We start from the raw sequence: 24,550 nt of genomic DNA, 5'->3' as shown, positions 1-24,550 counted from the left end.
ATTCGCTGAGCTTGTGCCCAGCTCAGATGTGTTTGGCAGAACAAGGCCTCCAGAAGCCAGCACAAAACAGACAACAGCAACCAGGCCAGAGAATGGCCTGCCTGGAGGCAGTGAACGAACCCAAGGAGAAGCCAGAGGGTGCCAAAGGATCTCAGGTCAGAATTGCCACTGGTCCAAAGGGCACAGCGGATCACATGGAGAGCAGAGTTGCATGTCCAAAGACTCCATTGTTCAGGGTCCCTCTTTGGAGACAGCTGCTGAGTTAAAAGGTAATATGGCAGAAAATAACTCCTCCTTGCATTCCAGCATGTCCTCAGCTGTCAGGGGGGCTGGGAGTAGATGGATGTCCTGAGTCACCCCCAGTCCAGCACCATCAAGCCTGGTCACAGTACACAGAGCTCTCACCCTCCCAGCTGCTCTAACAGCAACTGCACCCTCAGGCTGCTTACACTCCCTGAGTTCCCACGGCCACGATTTGGTTGTGTTCAATGAGAACCTTCTGAGACCATCTTGACCAAAGTGCAGTTTATTGGAGCACTGCTGGGGAGCAGACACTGTCTGCACACAGGAAGCAGATGAAGAGTGCAGTCTGGCTGCACACCTGTGGAACCAAAGAAACCACTCCAGAGAGATTTCAGTCTCTCTGCAGCATGCTTGGTGTAAGCCAGGATTAGAATCTTACCCAAAGGGGTCCTTTCTGGGGTGAGGAGAGGCTCAGTCCAGTGACTGACCCCAGAAGTTACAAGTGGTCTGTGATGGGATCTTTCCTGGCATTCCCTTTTCCCCAAGCCTTTTCATACTCAGTTTTACCTTTAGGGTGGAGCTTGAGTGACTCCATCCACACAGACCTTACAGATCTTGGTTAAGATTGGTGTCACTTCACTTTTAAAGGTATAGACCAGGAAAACTTCAGGGCACAAGCTGAGTGAGGGGTGGCCACACCTCTGCACCTGGGCAGCCTTTGGGATGGAGGTGTTTTGGTACTGTAAGGAGCAAAGGTTGCACAGAGGACAGCATTTTGACCAAAAATACCAGACTGTTGGCCCAGGGTAGCAGACACAGCTCAGCAGCTCCACAGTACCACCTAGTTCCCATGCCTGCAGTGATACTGCAGAGCCTGGCCGTGGTGCCTGCACTCCACCCTCTGTGCTGGTTCTAAGGCTGCAGGCTACGTTGCTCAGGAAATCCCTGTGGAATGGATCCCTCACACACCAGCTGCACTCTGCCCTGGAAGCTTCTTCAATGTAACACCTCTCCTTCATGTGTGAACAAGGCCTTACCTCTCCTACAAGCTGAATTTCCCAGTCACCTCCAGTAATTCTTCCACAGCACCCAGCTGGAGCTGGCCCTGCCCTGCTGTTGGACCACTCTGTTAAGTCACTGCTATGAAATCTGATGCCTGAGACTCTGCTTTGGGAAACACAGAGTTCAGGCTGAGCTTCTTTAGCATCCTACTTCCCACCTTCCTGAAACCCAAGGGGACCTGCAGCACAGAGAGTGTTCCAGAGCCCTGGCAGCTCTGAACAAGCTCAGCTCCATCCCAACCACTCCCTACCACGGGTGCAATGCAGTCCCCTGGCCTGAAGCCTCCACAGGGATCTACAGCCCTTGCCCAAGCTGTAACTCCTCACCTCTCTGCTTCCACCTCCTTCACTAGCTTCCTGCATGTTCATTTCCTAATGAGCCCCAGACTGTTTTCCCCCTCTCTGTTTTTTGGCCCTTTCACACCCAAAAGCAGCCTTAAATGCTGAAATTAAACCAGAATGATTTGATTTGGAAGAGAACTTTAAGGATCATCCAGACCAACCAACAAACCTCTTACACTGGGCTTTTCTCCACAGTGTTAATGTTTGCCCTCTCCTCAGCTTTTCTTCTTGATGGCTTGCAGTGAAGCAGGCCTGTGCAGTGTTTGCAGGGCACAGTGCAGTCCCTGAAGCCCCTGAAGACCTGAGGAACAGTCCAGGCACCAGCAAACTCACCCAAACAGCAGCATTCAGAACCAGGACACTTCTGTTATCACAGCTTCTCTCTGCATTAAGAAGCTTAATCCCAAGAGGACTTCTTGCCACAGGCAGGGAGCTGCATAAACACTTCCAGCATCCAGCTTGGAGACTTCTCTCACTGGGTCCTTGACAGATCTCACTGCATGTCCATAGTGTAGGATTCCTGATGCTCATCTGTGTTGCCTTCTAATACACCAAGGAATCAGAGCATCTTCTCCTTGGGGAAGGAGCTTTCTTTTGGCAAGTTCCACAGACTGAGGCTTGAGCTGGCACACAACCACCTCTCCTAGGAGCCAGGAGCACAGTGTTAAAAGCCAAGACCAGCTCCACACACAATGTCAAAGCTGCTGGTGCACTGAGGGAGGGACAGGCAGGCAGTTTCCCTCTCCTAAACTGAAGTACAAGGTGAGATGTGAATGTTTTCCTGGATCATTGCATTAAAGAACATCACCAATACAATGCAACTTAACTGCTTTCCTGAAGTCAAAGTACTATTTACTAGATGTACTGGCTACACCTGAGAAGATGTCAGACTCCAACTCCCTGAAGGGGCTAAATGTTGCAGAACAGCATAGTCAGGGCTTCTGTTCCTCTAGGCAGCCTTCCTCAGCAGCTGCCCCAGGTTCTCACCTCTTGTCACATCATCTTTCTCAGGCAAGGGAGCCACTGGAAGGAGCCACTGGATGAGGCCAAACGTGCAGATGCCAGCACTGCAGACAGCATGGCAGGAGGGACATAGAGTTTCTGAGAGAAGCCCTGGTCAGACAGCCCCCTGGCACTGCACAGGGCAGCTGCAGCACTCCCGGGAAGGTCTTTGTTCTTCATTTGCTCTTCATCTGCATAAGGAGTGAGACAGAAAAGGAAGATGGAATCTACCACATTGAGCTCCAGTGTAGATTGAAATCCCTTTTGCCTCAGCCTTACCAGGTCATGACAAGAGGACTTTCTACTGCACAATTATGTGGGGAGACTGCCACAGTACAAGCCTAGAGCCTCTACTCCTCTCCTCCTAGTGCTCACCTCAGTTTCTCCAAAGGTGGGAAACCACAGGTGAAGTGAATAGCTCCTGTCTGGAGAACTGGACCTCCACTCCAGCTAGCCAGCCAGCAGGCAATTCTGTTCCAAGGCACAAAGTACTGCCTTTGGCAGGCCCAGCCATCTTGTCAACCAGGAAACTCTGCACATGGGTGTTGTCACTTCTTTCATCATTTGAAAGATGGAAGACAAACAACACCCAGAGACCTTACAAGGTTAACAAAGAAGCTTTTGCACCTTGTGGATGGGATACTGAGAGAGAGAGACTCTCAGTATGAAATGAACATGGGGCTGATGTCTGGACTGGAGAAATAATGACTTCTGAAAGTCAAGAAGAGACAACAAAACTAACTCTCAGTCCATTTGTTCCCATTACACACTTGGAAATTCATTGTAACTGCATTTGCATCCTTCTGCATCCCACAGAAGCATCAACACTTTCATCTCCTGGAGCAAAGCAGCAGTGCTGGGACCCCACCAGTGACTGCAGCACAGTAACCACTCAGCTAATGAAGCCATCTGTACCGTTATGATTGTCCAGCACAAAGGGCATTGCTGTTGGCAGGATGGAGGGTTGGACAGCTTCACAAAGTTGGGCTTCCCTGGAAAATCTGTCTGTCTGATCAGGGTCATCTTGGCTCGGTGCTGCTGCCTGCTTGAAATAGATAAAGAAGTGTCAAAGGCTTCCACTGACTTGATGAAGACAGCAGGCACTGAGCACTCTCCAAGAGCAGGAGGTGCCTGCGAACACAGATCAAAGGCTCAGGAGAGGGTGTGGTTAGTGCACGCTTGGCTCATTAACTGCCCTGATCTGTATTGTCTCTCAAAGTCCACAAAGAACTGGAATGGCAGCAACTGGATGATGACTAAGGAAACACCAGCAGCAGCAGCCCCCCACAGAACAGAGGATGGAGTTTCTGCAAGGGACCTGAGGCAGAGGATGTCCCTTGGTGTTTTTACCCAAGAACACAACTAAGTCCCAGTTAAACTGAAGTCCCAGGGATGCTCACCCATGTCTCAGCCACAGTCAGGCACTAGAACCAATGTGTGTAGTTAGTGGTTAACTCAGTATGGAGGGCAAAAGTAGTGATATGACAGAGAAGCAGCATTTCACCTTGCTATAAGCTTTCCTCTTCCATCATTCATGCAAAGTCCCTTTACCCAGTTTGACTTCTCTCCCATCCCCTTCAGGTCACATTTCCCAGAGCCACCAATTGTTCCAGCTTTCCTCTAGACCTTTCCTCTCATCCTTCTAGAAAGTGCTTTGTCACAGACTGAGAGAATGATTTGGGTTGGAATCTGGAAATCATCAAGTCCAACAGTCCTGCCATGGCAGGTTCACCTTAAGAAGGTCACACAGGAACAAGTCCAGGTGGTTTTGTCTCCAGAGATGGAGACTTCACCACCTCTGGACAGTCAATTCCAGTGCTCCACTACCCTCAACACAAAGAAGTTCCACCTCCTGTTTAGATGGAACTTCCTGTGTTCCAGTTTGTGACTACTACCCCTTGTCCTGTCACTGGGCACCACTGATAAAGCCTGGTCCCATCCTCCTGATACCCACCTAAAGGGCATTGATCTGCTCTTCTCCAGACCTTAAAGCACCAATTCCTCCAGTCTTTGCACATCAAAGAGATGTTCCAATTCCCTCAGCATCTCTGTAGCCCTTTGCTGTACCCTGTCCAGCAAATCCGTCAGTCTTGAACTGGGAAGCCCAGAATTGGACACAGAACTCCAGATGTGGCCTTGCTAGGCCAAAGTAGGAAGAGAACCTCCCTTGCCACACTCCTCTTGATGCACCCTAGGATGCCACTGGCCTTCCTGGCCACAAGAGCACATTGCTGGCTCATGGTTGTCTCAGCTGATGTCAACTTCCAGATGTGTAAAGAGTTGAGGCTATCCAAAACCTCAAGGGCACACTCCTGTTTCCAACTCTACAATGCTTTCTGTGGCTGAGAGACACTGGCTGAACCCAGAGCAATGCTTGCTTGGCAGAAGACCATGCTGAAGGCCCCCTGAGATTCATCACTAACCACTGTTTCAGAAGCAAAGTCATGACACTAGTGCCACACAATGCCAGCTCTGGAACCCTTAATACAGGAAAGACAAAGATCCCATGGAGCAGGTCCAGAAAACTGCCACAAAAATGATCAAGGGGCTGAGGGTGTTTAGCCTGGGGAAGAGGAGGCTCTGGGGAAACCTAATAACAGTCTGCCAGTACCTGAAGGGGCTACAAGAAGGTTGGAAGAGACTGATTCCAAAGGCCTGCAGTGATAGGATGAGGGCAATGGCTTCAAACCAGAGCAGAGCAGATTAAGACTGGATGTGAGGAATAAGTTCTGCACCATGAAGGCAGTGGAACACTGGAACAGGTTACTCATGGAGATGGCTGGGGCCCCATCCCTGGAGATATTCAAGGTGAGGTTTAAAAGGCTCTGGGCAAGCTGATCTCAAAGGATGTCAGGGGTGGGAAGGGACCCAAAGAGATCATCAAGTCCAACCCCCTGCCAGAGCAGAACAATCCTATCTAACACAGATCACAGAGGAACACATCCAGACAGGCCTGGAAAGGCTCCACAGAAGGAGACTCCACAACCTCTCTGGGCAGCCTGTGCCAGGACTCTGGGACCCTTCCAGCAAAGAAGTTCCCCCTTGTGTTGAGGCAGAACCTCTTTTGCTGCAGCTTACACCCATTACTCCTTGTCCTATCCCAGGCAGCAGTGAGCAGAGCCTGTCCCCCCCTCCTGGCAGCCTTCAGATACTCATAAACATTGATCAAATCCCCTCTCAGTCTTCTCTTTTCCAGACTAAGCAGCCCCAGGTCCCTCAGCCTCTCCTCCTCAGCCATGCCCTCCTGTCCCCTCATCATCCTCATAGCCCTCTGCTGGACCCTCTCCAGCAGATCCCTGTCCCTCTGCGACCGGGGAGCCCAAAACTGAAGGCAGTACTCAAGATGAGGTCTCAGCAGGGCAGAGTAGAGGGCGAAAAGAACCTCCCTTGATCTGCTGGACACACTCTTCCTAATGCAGCCCAGGATCCATTGGCCTTCTTGGCTACAAGGGCACATTGCTGTGCCATGGGTAACTTGTTAGCCACCAGGACCCCCAAGTCCCTCTCCTTGGGGCTGCTCTCCAGCAGATCACCTCCCAGCCTGTACTAGTGGAGTTCATTATTCCTCCCCAGGTGCAGGACTCTGCACTTGTCCTTGTTGAACTTCATCTGTTTCCTCTGTGCCCAGCTCTGTGCCCAGGTCTCTCTGGATGGCAGCACAGCCTGCAGCTGTCTCAGCCAAGCCTCCCAGCTTGGTGTCAGCAGCAAACTTGCTGAGCAAACTCTGTCTGTCTGTGCCCTCATCAGTGTCACTGATAAAATGTTGAACAGGACTGGCCCAGCACTGATCCCTGGGGGACTCTACTGCTCACAGCTCTCCAGCTGGAGAGTTCCCTCAGCTGCTCTTCCTAAGACTTATTCTCCATTTTCAGAGCACTTTCTGGAGTCAGTTCTAGTCTAGTTTCTAGGGTAGATTGTCATGGGTCACTGAATCACAGCATGCTAGGTGTTGGAAGTGACCTCTAGAGATGGCCTTTCAGAGGCTGTGGGACAGAAGAAAAAAGGCTTGCAGCATATTTTCTGGAAGGGAGGACAGATCTTGAAGGATGAAAAATGATGGCAAAGTCATCCCTTCAGTAGCAAACTGATTTGAACCTGTGAGGTCTTAAATGCATGAGAAGTCATAGCTGCAGGATCTCTTCCAGGGTCACCACTATCATTGGCACCATAAAGCTTTGCAAGTACCTTTTTATGTGAAACATCCTGTCTAGTTGAGGAGGTCCCCTGCAGAGGGACTTGGATTTGAAGACCTTTGGAGGTCTGTTCCAACCAGACTATTCTATGATTCTCAAAGCACAGCCCAAACCATGACCCTCCCAAAGCCACACTCCAACAGGAAGAGACCTGTGAGAGGCAGAGGAGCCCCAGCTACTCCCAGTAACCCTCAGCACAGTGAATGGAAGGGAAGTAGAGGAATGAACTTCTTCATTTAGTATTGATCTACAAACAGTCTTCTTTCCACAAGACTGGCACTAGTGCATGATCAAAAAGACCAGAAACAACAACAAAGAGAAGGTCAAGCTCTGAACCCATGCTGATGGCCAGTCAGTGTTTCCTTGCTAGTCAGTTTTAGACAGGCAATCAAAGGGTTAATCAATCTGCAAACAAGAACCACCACTCAACAGCAATAACTGAGAAAAACATCCTCACCTCAATCACTGCCATAAGCTCTGCAGGAGTGTCATTTGTTTCCCCCTGCACAAGTTCAGGTGCTTGGTCTGTTGTTCTTGGGACACTCCCTTCATCCAAACGTGGCCACACATCATCCTGTGTCTCCTCCTCAGCAGACAGGTGCCATTGCTAAGAGATGGACAAAGCAAGAAAAGGTCTAGCAAGATGCACTGGAGCAAATTACAGAGCAAACAGATTAACCTGGAGAGAAATGCAAAGGAGCTTCTCTGTTCTGCTCAGAAGAATTAACATTTCTAATTGGAGAAGTTTGGGATACTTGGAAGGGAGAGAGGGAGGGCACAGAAAGGGAGGGCACAGAAAGGGAGGGCACAGAAAGGGAGGGCACAGAAAGGGAGGGCACAGAAAGGGAGGGCACAGAAAGGGAGGGCACAGAAAGGGAGGGCACAGAAAGGGAGGGCACAGAAAGGGAGGGCACAGAAAGGGAGGGCACAGAAAGGGAGGGCACAGAAAGGGAGGGCACAGAAAGGGAGGGCACAGAAAGGGAGGGCACAGAAAGGGAGGGCACAGAAAGGGAGGGCACAGAAAGGGAGGGCACAGAAAGGGAGGGCACAGAAAGGGAGGGCACAGAAAGGGAGGGCACAGAAAGGGAGGGCACAGAAAGGGAGGGCACAGAAAGGGAGGGCACAGAAAGGGAGGGCACAGAAAGGGAGGGCACAGAAAGGGAGGGCACGAAACTGTCACTTGAACTTCTCCACACTAAAACTTAGTGCTTTGGAAGTAGAGTTTTATTCAAGCCACCTCTTCTTTTCCAGTTCTTGCTGCCTTCTGAGAGATTTAATCATAGAGAAGTGTCCAAACATAGCAAATGTGATACAAGAGTGTCCAGCAGTTCTGCACTTAAGGAGGGGGTAAAGTTGGTAACCCTGACAAGGCAAACCTACGCACACCCTACTGGGCTCCCAGAGTGCAAAGCACTGAAGTGTTAAGTCAGACTGAGCTTGAGAACCTGATACTGGCCTGAGTTCTCTGAGTCTCTTCTCTCTCTGACTGAAACATGATGGTGCCTATGGGAGATCAGAGAAATCACCAAGCACACAGACTCCCTCAAGCCTGCAAAGGGATCAGGGCACAAGCAGCTCCCAGTGTACTTATGTGTCACATGGAATCGTTTTTGTATTACACTTCTGTTTGCTTTTTGAGAAAACAAACCCACCAACCCCACAGAAGGACTGCACAGGACCCAAATCTGCTGATGCTTGGAGCTGATTTCATTGAGTGATAGCTGTGGCACAGCCAAACTCCCACCTGGTCACACTGTTCATTCCCATCCAGCTTTGAGCTTGCTGTTTCGCTGTCTGCATCTAGAGATTCCTGTGGCAAGCCAAGGTCTGGCTGCACCACTTCAGCATTCTTCTGATGCACACTAGGCTGAATATACAAGGCCAAAGGATTCAGCTCCATGAATCCCTAGGAACAAACATACAAGGAGAGTCAAGAAAACCATTTCTGTAGCTATTACCAAAAGGCTTCAGCCAGTTTCCAGCAGGTTTCAGGAAGAAGCACACCACCCACAAGTCAGCTCCAAATCCTCACAGAAATTGTCCTACAAAAATCAATTCCTTTCCCTCCAGCAATAAAAATCAATCAGCAAAGCCTCCTCCTCCCAAAAATCTGACACACACATGCAAACCTACAGTCATGGGCTCTACTCCAGCCAAAGCACACCTTCTGCATTTGTTGAATCCACCAGCAGAGATGGGCACTCTGGGCTGTAAAGCTCAACTATCAGCTGACAGAAAACCATGGCAGAACCTTTCTAAGGGTTTCCATATCCACACAATTCCTCCTGAGGCTGAGCTGAGACATTCAGAAAGCAACACAGATGAACCCAAGCCATAACTGCTCTCTGTGCTGACTTATAACTTGGACCTCTGTCCAAGGCACAGTGGCAATCTACCCTGGTTACTCCATACAACACTGCCCATTTGACTGGCAAAGCAAGAGGCTTCTTAAACCACTTCCATACCTCACATTGTTAATAGCATAACCAATCTTCAATGCCTAGAGCAGAGAAGGCCAAAGCAATGTACTGAACTGTCCTGTTCCTTTAACTGAGACACCAAAAATCTAATTGACTTGCTCTCATTAATTGTTTGGATGAACCAGAGGCCTCTTAAATTGCAGCTAGGAAAACCTGCTGAGTTAACAATGGCAAGTAACCAACACATCCCTCAACAGCCTCTCAATGCCCTCTAAGTTTGGTTTTACACCAAGAACATCTGGAGCTATTTCACTCCTCACAGGATCCCAGGATATTAGGGGTTGGAAGGGACCCAAGGAGGAGGTTACAGAGTCCAACTCCCCTGCCATGCCCAGGGACACCCTACCTTAGAGCAGGCTGCACACAGCCTCAGCCAGCCTGGCCTCAAACACCTCCAGCCATGGGGCCTCAACCACCTCCCTGGGCAACCCAGTCCAGCCTCTCACCACTCTCATCCCCAACAACTTCCTCCTCACCTCCAGCCTCACTCTCCCCACCTCCATATTTGCTCCATTCCCCCCACTCCAGCCACTCCCTCACAGCTTCAAAAGTCCCTCCCCAGCTTTTTTGGAGCCCCCTTCAGATCCTGGAAGGCCACAAGAAGGTCCCCTGGGAGCCTTCTCCTCTCCTCAGTCTCTCCCTCAGTCTGTGCTCACAGCAGAGCTGTTGCAGCCCTCTGAGCATCCTCCTGGCCCTGCTCTGGACACTATCCAGCATCTCCACAGCCCTCTTGTCCCAGGGGCTCCAGAACTGGATGCAGGACTCCAGGTGGGGTCTGAGCAAAGCAGAGTACAGGGAGAGAATCCCCTCCCTGGCCTTGCTGGCCACACTTCTGCTGCTGCAGCCCAGGCTCTGCTTGGCTTTCTGGGCTGCAAGTGCACACTGCTGGCTCATGTTGAGTTTCTCATCCACCAGCACCCCTCTGAGTCCCTCTCCCCAGGGCTGCTCTCCAGCCACTCACTGCTCAGCCTGTATTTGTGTTTGGGATTGCCTCAACCCAGATGCAGGACCTTGCACTTTCCATCTTGTTTATACAAGTCAAGCAGCAGCTTCAGAAGAAGCTGCAATTCTAAGAAGTCAATCAACTAAAAAGCCTCCAACACCACCTTGGAATCCACTGTCAGAGGACAGTAGAAAAATAATTTGTTTTACTAAGCCCAAACAACTCTGCTGTTGTCACCAGATTCAAGTTTCATGGACAAGAAAACTCTTGACAGAGAGTCAAGGCAGCATTGGAGGCAGTCACAAAGTGGTCATTTAAGGGCAGCAGAGAACATCAGCCTTGCTCTTCATAAAACTACTTGCTTCAAGCTGAAGATCTTCCCTTTACAGGCACCCAGCAATCCTTTCCCTGCCCTTCCTGTTGGCAGCACATTGCCTCCCTCCTGACCTGGGAAGGAATGTTCTCTTCACAGATAGCAGCATGTCCCTTAGTGCTCAAGACATGGTGGAAGTAGACATCCTCCATGGTGGATGTGTCACACAGGAAGAGATGCAAAATGCCATGAACATATTCATCCACGAAGCCCACAAGTAGTTTGGAGTCACACAGCTCCTTGAACAGAAGAGTTGCTGCATTGGACCATGTAGCCTGGAGGAGAAACACAAGTGTAAGGATACTCCAAGGAGAAACACCAGTGTAAAGATACTTAAACCAGACCAACAGCCACCACCTGAGACCTCCCCTTGTGAGCCCTTGTCAAAAAGGCTTAAAATAAGCCAAGTTAGGCAAGGGACAGAAACAGCAGAGTCAGGCAGAGAAGCTTCCCAGCACTGACCTCAAACAGTCCCAAAGCCTGCAGTGCCAGTTTTGCCCCACATACTTAATTCCAAACACAGTTTGATGGCATCCTCCAGCATGAATGATCAGGAGGAAAAGCCAATCTCTACTTGACAGCTCTCATCCCTGTGTCAGTAAACAAACTTGCACATGAACACCTACCTCTGTGGGTTTTACCCCTGCCAAGGAACATGGAATGGCCTGAGCAGGAAGCTTCAAGTAGCACTGCCTGCAGTACAAACCAAAGCCATCACCAGCACAGAAAAAAACAAGGGAAAACCAGACAGAAAAGCAGAACTTCCTCCTCTGCAACGTTTTCAAATCAGCTGAGGAACACAGAGGTACATCTTGGACTTTGCACTGGTGACTAAAATCCAAGAGCAGCTTTGGAAAACACTTCACACCCAGAGAATAGTTCCAGCAGGAACAACTGGTCCCTTAGGCCTTCTCTTGCTCAGGCATCTTCCCACCAATCCTCTTCCAGTTATAAAGTTATAGACAGAGAGCAAAGACTTCTGAACCAAATGATGCCAACAAGTTCCCCATGGCACAGCAATGTGCCCTTGTGGCCAAGAAGGCCAAGGGGATCAAGGGGGGCATTAAGCAGAGTGTGTCCAGCAGATCAAGGGAGGTTCTTCTGCCCCTCTACTCTGCCCTGCTGAGACCTCATCTTCAATACTGCCTGCAGTTTTGGGCTCCCCAGTTGCAGAGGGACAGGGATCTGCTGGAGAGAGTCCAGTGGAGGGCTACGAGGATGATGAGGGGACTGGAGGGCATGGCTGATGAGGAGAGGCTGAGGGACCTGGGGCTGCTTAGTCTGGAGAAGAGAAGACTTAGAGAGGATTTGATCAATGTTTATAAGTATCTGAAGGCTGCCAGGAGGGGGGGACAGGCTCTGCTCACTGCTCCCTGGGATAGGACAGGGAGCAATGGGTGTAAGTTGCAGCAAAAGAGGTTCTGCCTCAACACAAGAGGAAATTCTTTCCTGGAAGGGTCCCAGAGCACTGGCACAGGCTGCCCAGAGAGGTTGTGGGGTCTCCTTCTGTGAAGCCTTTCCAGACCTGTCTGGATGTGTTCCTGTATGATCAATGTTAGATAGGATTGTCCTGCTCTGGCAGGGAGGTTGGGCTGGATGATCTCCTTGGGTCCCTTCTAACTCCTAACACTCTGTGATCCTGTGATCCAATGGCCAGGCATGAACAGAGCCAGCCAAAATGGGAGATGCAACTGCAGAAAAGGTGCTGAAATGCACTTGGACTGAAGTCTGTCCAGGAGGATGTCTGTGTCCATACATGGAACCCAGGAAGAAGGAACAGGGAGCCTGCCTCAGAGTGACAGAAAATGGCAAGCATAAAGGCTGAGGAATGAAAACAGAAAAGGACTTAGCCCAGAGCTGCTGTGAGGGACTCATGGGGAGGGCTCACAAGCAAAGGGCCTGGAGTGATCAGAACAGGCCTTAAACACCACCACCTTAAGCATTAGCATGTAAGCAAGCAAATGCTGCAGCAAGGCACCACTACAGTAGAACCCCAGATCCTTTGGGGGCAATTTGCACACCAAGGTGTCTTTCCAAAGGAAGGAAGCCCAGTCAGCTCCACTTTGGTGCCTGGAGAAGCCATGGAACAATGTACCCTGCCACTTTTCCAGGCACTTGAAGGACAAGGTGACTAGGACTAGCCAGGGCAAGTTATGTTTGACCAACCTGACAATCTCATACAATGAAATGATTGGCCTGGTAGGTCAGGGGAGAACAACAAGTATTGTTTAACTTTGACTTCTCCAAGGCTTTTGACAACTGAGATCACAGATTCACTGAGGCTGGAACAGACCTCTCAAATCATCAAGTCCAGCCTATCACCCAACCTGCTCACAGAGAAGCCATCAAAGTATGGGGTAGATTGAGAATGGGCTGGAGGGCCAGGCTCAGACAGTGGTGATCAGTGGCACAAAGCCTAGTTGGAGGCCAAGAAACAGCAGTGTATCCCAGGAGTCATTCCTACATCCAATATTGTTCCATCATCCTCATTAACCACCTGGAGGATGGTCAAGAGTCTACTCTTCAGCAAATCTAATGATGACACAAAGCTGGGAGGAATGGTTGGTAATGCCAGAGGCTCATGCTGCCATTTAGAGGGACCTGAACGGGACAGAGAAATGGTCTGACAAGAACCTTGTGAAGTTCAACAAAGTCCTGCACTTGGGGAGGAGCATCACCCACACACCAGTACAGTGGGGACTGAGCAGCTGGAAAACAGCATGGTTACCATGAAGGCAATCAAGCCCTGGAAAAGCTTTCTCCAGAGACAAGGCAAAAACTGTCCTGACATGGTCACAGGCAGCCCTGCTTGACCAAGCAGATCACAGAACTTTAGAGGTTGGAAGGGACCTCGAGAGATCAAGTCCAACCTCCCAGTCAAGGCAGGATCACTCAGGGTAGTTTGCATAGGATTGCACCCAGGCAGGTTTGGAAAGTCTCCAGAGAAGACAGAATCACAGAATATCAGGGGATGGAGGGGACCTCCAAAGCTCAGCCAGTCCAAGCCCCCTGCCAGAGAAGGATCACCCAGAGCAGATCACACAGGAACACATCAGGCAGGATTTGAATATCTCCAGAGAGGAAGACACCACAACCTTCCCTAGGCAGCCTGTGCCAGTGTCCTGTCACCCTCACAGGGGAAAAGAAAATCCTCCTCATGTTTAAATGAAGCTTCTTTATGCCTCAGTTTCCACCATTGCCCCTTGTGCTGTCAGTGGGCATCACCCAGCAGAGCCTGGCTCCAGCTCCTGCCACTCAGCTTTACATCTTTATAAATATTGATGTCACCTCTCAGTCTCCTCCAAGCTAAAGAGCCTCAGCTCCCTTAGGCTCTCTTCATAACAGAGCTGTTCCATTACCTTCAGCCTCTTTGTGGCTCTGTGCTGGACTCTTTCAAGCAGTTCTGCATCCTTCTTGAACCTGGGGGCCCAGAACTGGACACAGTACTCCAGATATGTCCTCATCAGGGCAGAGTAGAGGGGCAGGAGAACCAATAACGACCTACTAGCCACATCCCTTCTCATACACCCCAGAATGGCATTGCCCTCCTGGCCACCAGTACACGTTGCACTTCCACAATCTTTCTCTTCAGACTGGAGGTGAGGAGGAAGTTGTTGAGCAGGAGAGTGGTGAGAGGCTGGACTGGGTTGCCCAGGGAGGTGGTTGAGGCCCCATGGCTGGAGGTGTTTAAGGCCAGGCTGGCTGAGGCTGTGTGCAACCTGCTCTAGGGCAGGGTGTCCCTGGGCATGGCAGTGGGGTTGGACCTGACCAATCCTTGTGGTCCCTTCCAACCCTGCCTGACTCTATGCTTCTCTGCACAGCCTGCTCCAGCGCTCCGACTGGAACCCCCAACCTCAGCCAACCTCACTCACCTGAGGAATCTCAGGGTGGACTTAGGGACGAGCTCGAGGTTTCCATAATCCACATAGAAGACCTCCACCTCCTGGTGGCTGAGCAGGCGGTGGACGACGCCGCGGTACCACCAGCTGGCCACCGGCACGCAGCAGAGCTGCCCGGGCCGCAGGGAGCTCTCAGGCATGATGTAGCGATCGCGGAGGCGTCTGTCCGAGTAGCAGTGCCTGCAAAAGAGCGCCGTGAGAGGCTGTGCTGCCTGGCCTGCAGGAGCTCATCACAGAAGCTGTGCTAGTTTGAGTCTAGCTGGGATATTTGGGTGAGAAGAATTAGATGCTAGGCTGTGGAAAGGCAATGGTGGTGGTGGCCGCTGCGCTGGTAGGCTTGCTGAGGTGGATAAAAACAAGAACACAAAGGCAGAGAACAGAGTTCTCTGGCTTTGGCTGCTTCCCTTCTGTGCTGTTTGAAGCAGAGCAGAATGTTTTGGTGAAAAGAAGCAGATTACAGGCTGTGAAAGGAAAATAATGGTGATGGCTACTGCCCTCACAGTCTTGCTGAGGAGTATGGGAAGAAGAAATGAAAACATTAGATTACTCTCTTGCCATTTTCTCTCACTCTGGCTTGGGCTGCTGGCTGAGCTGCATCTCTCTAACACACCCTCCACTCACCTTTGCTTCTTAACCTCTTGGCCAAACCTCTATTCTACCCTGGGACTGGGGTAAGGTTGAGAGGGGTAGGGGGCAGGTGAAAGGGGTGGTTGAGAGCCCCTCCTGGGGGCTCAGGTTTCTGGGAGGGGAGTTGTGGGAGCATTACCTTTTCCCTTGTCTATTTCTGTCTATAGCTGTCTATACTGTAAATCTCTGCTTGTATATTATGCTAGCTGTAAATAAACAGCTTCATTCATATTCCCAGAGCCAACTGAGTCTAGTCTGAGTGATTTCTAAATGTGTGGGGGGGTGGGGAATCATAGAATCAACCAGGTTGGAAGAGACCTCCAAGATCATCCAGTCCAACCTAGCACCCAGCCCTATCCAGTCAACCAGACCATGGCACTAAGTGCCTCATCCAGGCTTTTCTTGAACACCTCCAGGCACGGTGCCTCCACCACCTCCCTGGGCAGCTCATTCCAGTGCCAATCACTCTCTCTGGGAAGAACTTCTTCCTAACATCCAGCCTAGACCTACCCTGGCTCAACTTGAGACTGTGTCCCCTTGTTCTATTGCTGGGTGCCTGGGTGAAGAGGCCAACCCCCACTTGGCTACAATGTCCCTTCAGGTAGTTGTAGACAGCAATGAGGTCACCCCTGAGCCTCCTCTTCTCCAGGCTAAACAGGCCCAGCTGCCTCAGCCTCTCCTCATAGGGTTTGTGTTCCAGGCCCCTCACCAGCTTTGTTGTCCTTCTCTGGACACATTCCAGCACCTCAACATCTCTCTTGAATTGACCAGCCCAGAACTGGACACAGTACTCAAGGTGTGGCCTGAGCAGTGCTGAGCACAGGGGCACAAGAACCTCCCTTGTCCTACTGGCCACACTGCTCCTGAGCCAGCCCAGGATGCCATTGGGTCTGCTGCCCACCTGGGCACACTGCTGCCTCATCTTCAGCCTACTATCTATCAGTACCCCTAAGGTCCCTTACCTCCTGGCTGCTTTCCAGCCACTCAGTCCCCAGCCTGTAGCACTGCTTGGGGTTGTTGTGGCCCCTCTCCCTAACCTGCTGTCTATGTGACTAATTTGTCTACTTCCTAACCCCCCCAGCCGATTCTCCAAACTCACCTTGAACTCAAGGCAAAGTCTAGGATAAGGTAGAGGGGTGGAAGGGAGGTGTTAGGGTGGCTGGGAGCCCCTCCTGGGGACTCTGGTTTCTGGCAGGGCTGCTGTGTTTCTGTAGTAGTTCTTAACTTGTCTATTTCTGCAGAGAGCTGTAAATATTGTCACTATCTGCTTGCATATTGTGCTAATTTGTTAATATAAAGCTTCATTCTAATTTCCAGCCACTGAGTCTAGTCTGGGTGATTTTCTTAAGGGTGGGGGGGACAGAAAACACCCAAAGCATCACAGAAACAAAGTATTTGGCTCCCCAGTTCAAGAGGGACAGAGATCTGCTGGAGAGTCCAGCAGAGGGCTAGGAGGATGATGAGGGGACTGGAGCACTGCCTTATGAGGAGCGGCTGAGGGACCTGGGGCTGCTTAGTCTGGAGAAGACTGAGAGGGGATTTAGTCAGTGTTTACAACTATCTGAGGGATGGGGATCAGGAGGGAGGGACAGGCTCTGCTCACTGCTCCCTGTCATATAAAAAGGAGAAATGAATGTAAGCTGCAGCACAGGAGGGTTCAGCTCAACACAAGGGGGAACTTCTTTACTGTAAGAGTCCCAGAGCACAAGGCCTGTCTGGATGTGTTCCTCTGTGATCTGTGTTAGATAGGATTGTCCTGCTCTGGCAGGGGGGTTGGACTGAATGATCTCTTTGGGTCCCTCCCAACCCCTAACATCCTGTGAAACACAAAGGGCTTCAAAAGAATCCTGACTGCTCAAAGTCCCCCCACGACATGGAGTTTCAGGAGCTGTTTGAACAGATCCTTTACATCTCTGCCCTGCCATGCTTGAACTAAAATGACAACCGAAAACACAAAGCCAAACTTGTAATGTTTAAGTGATACTCTTGGGGTCCAACACAAAGTTATTTAAGAGGCATTACTCAGAAGCTAAACACAGGTGCTTTAGTCACTGAGTTTTAACACCATCTTGACACAGCAGGGCTTCTTATGAAGCAGGTTCTAGAGCACCATGACACTAGGCAGCATTTGTCTGCAGAGCCTGGCATCACACTGAGATGTGCCCAACGGACACCAGGCATTTACTGTGGCACTGTCATGGTGGAGCAGAACCTCCAGTACGTAATGGAACTGACACAAAGCAAGCCCTGGTGAGGTGCTGCTTTCAGAGGCAGTGCAAAGGCCACTTGCCTGTTGCTTTTCAGTGTGTGTTGGAGAGGAAAAGCCTCAACTGAGCACATTAGCAAGACTAGCACAGACCACAGAGAGGTGCAAAGGACCCTACATTTCTTTCCTTAATTCTTCCAGGCTTTTCAAGCTTAGGACTGTCTTGAACATAGCTAAACTGTCACATGTTGCTATTATGTGGGTAAGCATCTGAGTACACATTTCAGGCCAGCAGCAGCATTTCCCCATCAAGTAAGGAAGCCAGCAGTGACCACAACTGAGAGATGGGTGCCCTGTTCCCTCAGGACAGACACATACCCCACAGCTAGAGGTACTCAGCAGCACAGCATGTTCGCACCTCATCTCAATCATCATATCCAGCAGCTCATCAGGTGCTTCCCTGCTGCAGATGTGGATGTAGAACTGGCTTGGAGAGACAATGAATCCCACGAAGACTCCCACCATGCACCTTCTCTCTAGTGGTGGTAAACCACAAAGGCTGCTGTCCTGAACGGCGTCTGGGGGGATTTCCGGAGTCAGTATCAACTTGTCGAGTAGGGACTGCTCCAAATCTCGAGGCTACAAGGGAGTAAGAGGAAGGTGGCACACAGATGTACACTGAACACACATGACTGGTCTTTCTATTAAGGTAAAAGAGATTACAGAATCACAGAATGTCAGGAGATGGAAGGGACCTCGAAAGATCATCCAGTCCAAGCTCCCTGCCAGAGAAGGGTCACCCAGAGCAGATAGCATAGGAACATATCCAGGCAGCTCTTGAATATCTCCAGAGAGGGAAACACCACACTCCCCCTGGGTAGCCTGTGCCAGTGTCCTGTCACCCTCACAGGGGAAAAAAAAGTCCTCCTCATGTTTAAACAAAGCTTCTTATGCCTCAGCTTCCATCCATTGCCCCTTGTCTTGTCATTGGGCATCATCCAGCAGAGCCTGGCTCCAGCCTCCTGGCACTCACCTTTACATCTTTATAAACATTGCTGTTTATAACACCTCTCGGCGTCCTCTTCTCTCAGCAGCACAGTTTGGAGGAGACCTCCAATCTCATCCAGTCCAACCTAGCACCCAGCCCTATCCAATCAACCAGACCATGGCACTCAGTGCCCCAGCCAGGCTTGGCCTCAACACCTCCAGCCACACAGACTCCACCACCTCCCTGGGCAGCCCATTCCAATGCCAATAACTCTCTCTGACAGGAACTGCCTAACAACATCCAGCCTAGACCTGCCCTGGCACAGCTCCAGGCTGTGGCCCCTTCTGCTGCTGGCTGGCTGCCTGGCAGCAGAGCCCAACCCCACCTGGCTACAGCCTCCCTGCAGGCAGCTGCAGGCAGCAATGAGCTCTGCCCTGAGCCTCCTCTGCTGCAGGCTGCACACCCCCAGCTCCCTCAGCCTCTCCTCACAGGGCTGTGCTCCAGGCCCCTCCCCAGCCTTGCTGCCCTTCTTTGGACACATTCCAGTACCTCAGCATCAGTCTTGAATTGAGGAGCCCAGAACTGGACACAGCACTCAAAGTGTCCCTGAGCAGTGCTGAGCACAGGGGCAGAATAACCTCCCTTGTCCTGCTGTTCACACTGCTCCGGATTCTCTCCTTCTGCAGACCTAGCAGGAGCTGGTGCCCTTTAATTTCTCCTGAGTTGAAAAAAATTGACTAAACCATGGGAGTTAACATTTCTAAGAGCAGCCAAGGGAATTTTTCAGCTTGGAAGACTGACTCCTTGCCCTAAACTGGACCAGCACCTTCCTGGTGCTGTATGCGTGACATCTGGCCTTCTGCTCATGGTGATAAGAAAAAGCTGCTGAGAGCAGCAGCTCTGCCTGCTCTACCCTTCTCAGGGCCAACATTCATCTGTCCCTTTCACAACACATCCACTGTTAGGCCTCTTATGACCAGAAATTTGGATACCTTGCAGCTGGGCCAGGATCAGGTTGCAGTTGTCCCCTCCACCTTGCAACGTCCTGATGAAGAAGTGCTTCCTGCATACCCCAACTAATACATTCCAACCTGCTCTCCTCTTCAGGGCACTTTTAAAACCAGCTTGGTGTTTCATGCCAAGTACTAATTGTACAAGCACCTTCCAAGACACATCCCTGCCAGGGTATTCAAACACATCCCCACGGCAGCACATACAAAAGAACAATAGTCTGGAGCTACCTGGACCATAGCCCTTTTTTGCCACCCTTCCCACTGGCAAGCTTTGACTGAGGGAAATTCCCTGTTAACTTCTCACCAAACTCAAACCTCTCTCTAGTATCAGAAGGGAACATCAGGCCTGGCTTCCAAGTACACAAAGCATCACCAGGGCCCCTTGCCTATCTGCGTACTGCAACCCAACAGCTGTGCTCCAGCCTTATCAAATGAACTTAGCAGAGGAAATAACTCTTAACAAGAGGATTTCCCTGAGAAAAAAGAAGGCCTAAAGATGTAGGGGACACACAGATTCTACCAAATGGCTTTGGCAGTTCAAGGCCTCTGGAGAGTTCTTCTCTAACCCTTTCAAAAATACCCTGCTGAACAAAATGCAAAAGAAAACAAACCATCAAAAATTTCAAAGCCCAATGAAACAGCAGAGCTGAGACTGCAGGAATCAAAGTCTCTGAGGACCCCAACTTTGTCACACAGCTGCTCAACTCTTCAGCCCCACCCTACTGCAACAGGTACAGACCAAAGCCAAGGAACTCCAACTGCAACTAACTATACCAAAAGGGAGCAGGTTCATGCTTAACCTGCCAGGAATGATCTAGCTCATAGATCTCAAGACCAAACACAAGACAAAGTCCTATTCTGGATGGCACATAAAGCTATGTGGTGGTCAGTATGAGTCTGGTGACTTCCAGACTCATCTAGAACAGACACACAACAAACGTCTGGAGGCAACGGTGCATCAACAACACAAACTCCACAGCACCAGAAGCAGTAAAAAGAGGATCATCCCCTAGATCAAGAAATGAAAAAGCTACAGATCACTCATCCAAATGCTTACTTGCTGGAGATCATCACCCAAACCTCCTGTCTGTGTTTCTATTGGCTCCGACTTCTCATCTGCTGCCAGGTGGAAGTTCTGTGTCTTGTGGCTTGGTTCCAAAGGCAGCGTGTCAGCTGCAGGTGGTGCTGCTGCTGCAAAGATAAAGATGGTTTATTTGTTATCCTCTGTCAGCCTGAGGCAGTGGTACATATTAAGCAGAAAGAGGAGACATCTGAAAAAGAAAGCCTGCAAGCACTGGTGCTGTTTCCCTCACCTCCTGTAACATTCACAGCCACCACAGTACTGCGGAGTCACTGGAGCAGAATCCTAGAGATTAGCCCTTCAGTGCATTAACAAATTAAACCAAACCCCACTTGCTCCAGGAAGCATGCTCATGGCTCAATCAGTTGCTAGAATGAGGATAAGATTAATTTTCCTCAAGAATTTGGCAGGCAGGTGATGTTCTGCTTTCTCTCACAACTGTTAGGGGCTTGGTTTCTTTTGTGGAACAGTGTAGCTATGCCACAGACCAGGGCTCCAGCCTTCAAAAGCACACTGGAAAGGCTTTACTAGCCTGCAGAGTGGATATTCAGGAGATTCTTCTACCTTGTCATCTGTTGCTTGGAATGCCCAGAAATTCCAGTCCTGCACACAGGCTCAGATAATCTCTGAGCATGACTTTCACTTTTCCCCAAAACCAGTGTCAACCTGTAGAAAACTTCCAGTTATGCTCTCTCTGCTACCACTAAATCCCTTGGGGCAGCTACTTCTGCAGCATTCCACTGCCCTTCTGTGTTAAAAGCCAGGGGAACTGGGGCTACTACAGCAACTGGAAAAGCAGCAAGATCCATCTGAAACACAGGTGCCTGGCCACAGTGCTTGTGAGAGCTCCACACTTTGAGTTACACCACACAATGCCTCACCTCGCAGCACCTCTCCTTCCTCCATCTTGCTTTCTGAGTGGTATTTCAGGGTCAGCAAGGAACCTGCTGCTGTCTGCTCAATTGCAATGATATCAGATGCACTCTTGAGGACCTCAAAGACAGAGGAAAATCCATACTGAGTGTATTGGAACTCCTGGCCAAAGTGTCTGAAGAAGGCCTCGTCAAAGTCCGAGAGAAGAACCGGTGAGGAACTCAGCAGGTGCTGCAGCTCAGCCTTCACCGTTGCTGGCAGGACAGGAGCTCTGCCCCTCTGAGGGAAGCACTGGGGATTCTGAGAGGGTAAAGTAGCATCTGCCTTCACAGCAGCTCTCCTCCGTGCCCTGCCACCTCTCTGCCTGGCTACCAGTTTGGCAATCCTTTTGGTGGTCTCATCTGCAACAGCTACAACAGAAAGAAACAAACTATTATGCTGCCAGACTAAAGCACTAAAAGCTCTACACAGGCAAACCTCCTCTCCTTTGCTTCTCCCTCAGATCTCTTCAGAAGCAGGTGTCTGTCTCCTTTGAAAGCAATCACACCGATTCCCAGCAGGGCAATCACTTTGCCTCTCCCCTTGCAAGCAGGCAGAACTATTTCTAACAGCCAACAACCATTTTGCCCCTATCAATTCAGATCCAGGTGGGTCAACATTTTGGATACAGGATCACAGCTGGGAACTCAGCTGCTGTCACACTAAATGGCTCATTGCTCCCCCCAGCCAGAACCACAATGGATTCCCACTATGTAGAACCCATCTGTCCAGGCAGTCTCCCCCTGGAAAGCAGCCCAAGTTCCCCTTGTCTTAATGAGACCCTCTCAACCCTTCCTAGCATTCCACCCTTCAAAGTCAACTCTCTGCACCTCCCAATTGTTTCCATATCTCCTCTCCAGCGAAAACAAAAAAGGTTCTTTGTTGCACACTCAACTTTTCATGGGCTCAGAGAGGGAAACACAGCGTCTGCCATGAGGTCCCACCCCTGGGTCCTGCTGCAGTCTGCAGTTACAGGCAAAGTGATGCTTAGCAGCTCCAGTGCAGCCTTAAGAAATGCTACTGCAGCTTCTAAACTGAGCGCAGGAGGCAAAATGTACAGAAACAACTAGAAACCTGGGTGAGTTTTCAGAACCAAGGAGCAGAAAAACTCTAAAAGGCAGATTGAAATACGAGAAGAAGCACCAAAGACACAAAATTAAACCAAGCTACATGAGAAAAAGAACGAGAGAGACATGAGACCTGGGATCCATCCCACACATCCCCACTTCGAAGGACCCTCACTTTGCACCAGTACGTGGTTCAAAACAACTCCACCCCGAAGGAAACAAACACCCTCACCTTTCAGGACAGAAGTGCCTTTCTCAGAAGGGTAGATTCTGACAACATCAGGCATGTTTGCCACCAGCTCCAAGGTGGATTGGAAGCCCAGGCTGCTCAAAGGAAGAGGTTTTCCGATCATGGCCAGGTACTCCTGCTCCAGCTCTGCTGGCGTTAAGCCCCCTTTGGCAGCTATTAGCAGAGATCTGACCTCCTTCTTCAGCACCTCCGGAACCTGTGCCTGCTTCGCCATCTCCGCACTAAAGGGGAAACAACAGCAGGCAGAAAACAACTCGTCCCACGGCTCCTCAAACACAGGCAAAGTACTTTTTAGCCCCCACCAGCTGCAAGGTGGTGGGGCTGAGGGTAGCGAGGCAGGCTCCTTGCCTGCTGCTTCCCAACGACCTTAGCATGTCCTTAGTGCCCCGCCAGAGCCGCCACCCGCCAGCACCCCTGGTCCCCAGCTGAGGCCTCCTGCACCTGTTGCTTATCTCCATGGCATTACAGCCCACACAGGCACCGCATCCCCAGAGCCTGGTTCACCCCTAAAGCCTCCTTCCAGAGACGGCCCCTTACAAACCCTTCCACTCCAGAGACCTTTTAGCCCTTAAGAGCTGCCTGAGGATCACCTCACAAAGTCCCCTGTGCCCCCGAACTCGGGCCCAAGGACTGCGCCCTCTGCCCCCCAGAGTCCCCGGCCCCTAAAGACATTCCTGTGCCCCTGGACCACAGCCTGGAGCTCCCCCAGCAAGGCCCACAGCGCCCACCCAGCCGCCGCAGCGCTAACCGCCGCCGCTCTCCGCCTGCGCGCTGCTTTTGCTGCCCCCCGCCCATTGCGCCGCGGCCGCGCCTTAGGGCGCCGCCGTGTGGGCCTGGGGGGAACGGCGGCCGCGGTTCGCCTGGCGAGGGCTGGCGGTGCGCAGGGGCGGCCGAAAGGGAGGGAGGGATCGGCCGGAACGCCGTGGGCCGTGTTTTGACACCAAGCTGGGGGCAGATGCGGCTGGGGGTGGAGGGCAGAAGGGCTCTGCAGCAGGACCTTGACCGCCTGGACAGATGGGCAGAGTCCAATGGGATGGCATTCAATAGCTCCAAGTGCCACTGCTGCACTTTGGCCACAACAACCCCATGCAGAGATACAGGCTGGGGTCAGAGTGGCTGAGAGCAGCCAGACAGAGAGGGATGTGGGGGTGCTGATTGATACCCGCCTGAACATGAGCCAGCAGTGTGCCCAGGTGGCCAAGAGAGCCAGTGTCCTCAGAGTGCTCTGAGAGCAGCTTCTTCATCCCTCTGATGTCACCCCTGCAGGTAGCCAGGCTTCTCCAAAGGGTACCTGTGAGATGAGATATTGGGGTTGGGAGCAGTTCATGATCACACCTCCAGGCATGATTTCCTCTCCCTGGGCATTTGGGGGGCACCCTAAGCAACAGCCATCCCCTAAGAGCCCTGGAGTTGGCCCAGCTGCCTCCATTCCTCAGTTTCCCCCAACTAGGACTCTGTGGGGATGGATGGGCACACCACATGGCCATCTCTTGGACACCCAAGCAGCAACCCTGTGCTTCTTTCCTTGCCTGGGGCTCCACGGTGACAGGTGGAGTCTACACCAGCACCTCACTTTTCCTTCTTGCTGGGATCACAGGATCAGAGGATCACAGGATGTTAAGGGTTGGAAGGGACCCAAGGAGATCATCCAGTCCAACCCCCCTGCCACAGCAGGACAATCCTATCCAACACAGATAAACAGAGGAACACATCCAGACAGACTTTGAAAGGCTTCACAGAAGGAGACTCCACAACCTCTCCGGGCAGCCTGTGCCAGGGCTCTGGGACCCTGACAGTTCCCCCTTGTGCTAAGGCAGAACCTCTTTTGCTGCAGCTTACACCCATTGCTCCTTGTCCTATCCCAGGGAGC

General features: G+C 51.1%; 1 protein-coding gene across 6 annotated transcripts; it reads right to left on the bottom strand.

Annotated features, from left to right (window-relative positions):
- Window positions 1-510: 510 nt before the first annotated feature.
- On the bottom strand, window positions 511-23,331 carry LOC135187533 (tudor domain-containing protein 5-like). 6 transcript variants are annotated; one of them, XM_064166318.1, is made up of 13 exons: window positions 23,122-23,331; window positions 22,663-22,901; window positions 21,333-21,734; window positions 20,428-20,561; window positions 17,788-18,008; window positions 14,510-14,716; window positions 11,264-11,330; window positions 10,712-10,912; window positions 8,586-8,747; window positions 7,299-7,448; window positions 3,564-3,693; window positions 2,634-2,839; window positions 511-2,555 (listed from the first exon to the last, which is right to left on the bottom strand). In XM_064166318.1, exons 1-12 carry the CDS (start codon window positions 23,136-23,138, stop codon window positions 2,640-2,642), a joined length of 2,130 nt encoding a protein of 709 aa, XP_064022388.1. In that variant the 5' UTR covers window positions 23,139-23,331; the 3' UTR covers window positions 511-2,555; window positions 2,634-2,639. The 6 variants fall into 6 exon arrangements, with proteins under 6 accessions (XP_064022388.1, XP_064022389.1, XP_064022387.1 ...); XM_064166319.1 differs by having other exon boundaries at window positions 511-2,289; XM_064166317.1 differs by having other exon boundaries at window positions 511-2,839.
- Between the last annotated feature and the right edge of the window lie 1,219 nt (window positions 23,332-24,550).

The sequence above is a fragment of the Pogoniulus pusillus genome, chromosome 27 (assembly GCF_015220805.1).
Source record: "Pogoniulus pusillus isolate bPogPus1 chromosome 27, bPogPus1.pri, whole genome shotgun sequence".
Taxonomy (NCBI): domain Eukaryota; kingdom Metazoa; phylum Chordata; class Aves; order Piciformes; family Lybiidae; genus Pogoniulus; species Pogoniulus pusillus.
Note: the sequence above shows the minus strand (reverse complement) of the source record. Positions and strands in the feature narration are given on the sequence as shown.

Coding starts and splice junctions, on each gene's coding strand:
- LOC135187533 (XM_064166317.1), bottom strand. Junction 14,717..17,787: donor GATATGATGATTGAGATGAG/GTGCGAACATGC, acceptor GCTCTTTTGCAG/GCACTGCTACTCGGACAGAC. Junction 10,913..11,263: donor CAGGGGTAAAACCCACAGAG/GTAGGTGTTCAT, acceptor TTTCTCCTCCAG/GCTACATGGTCCAATGCAGC.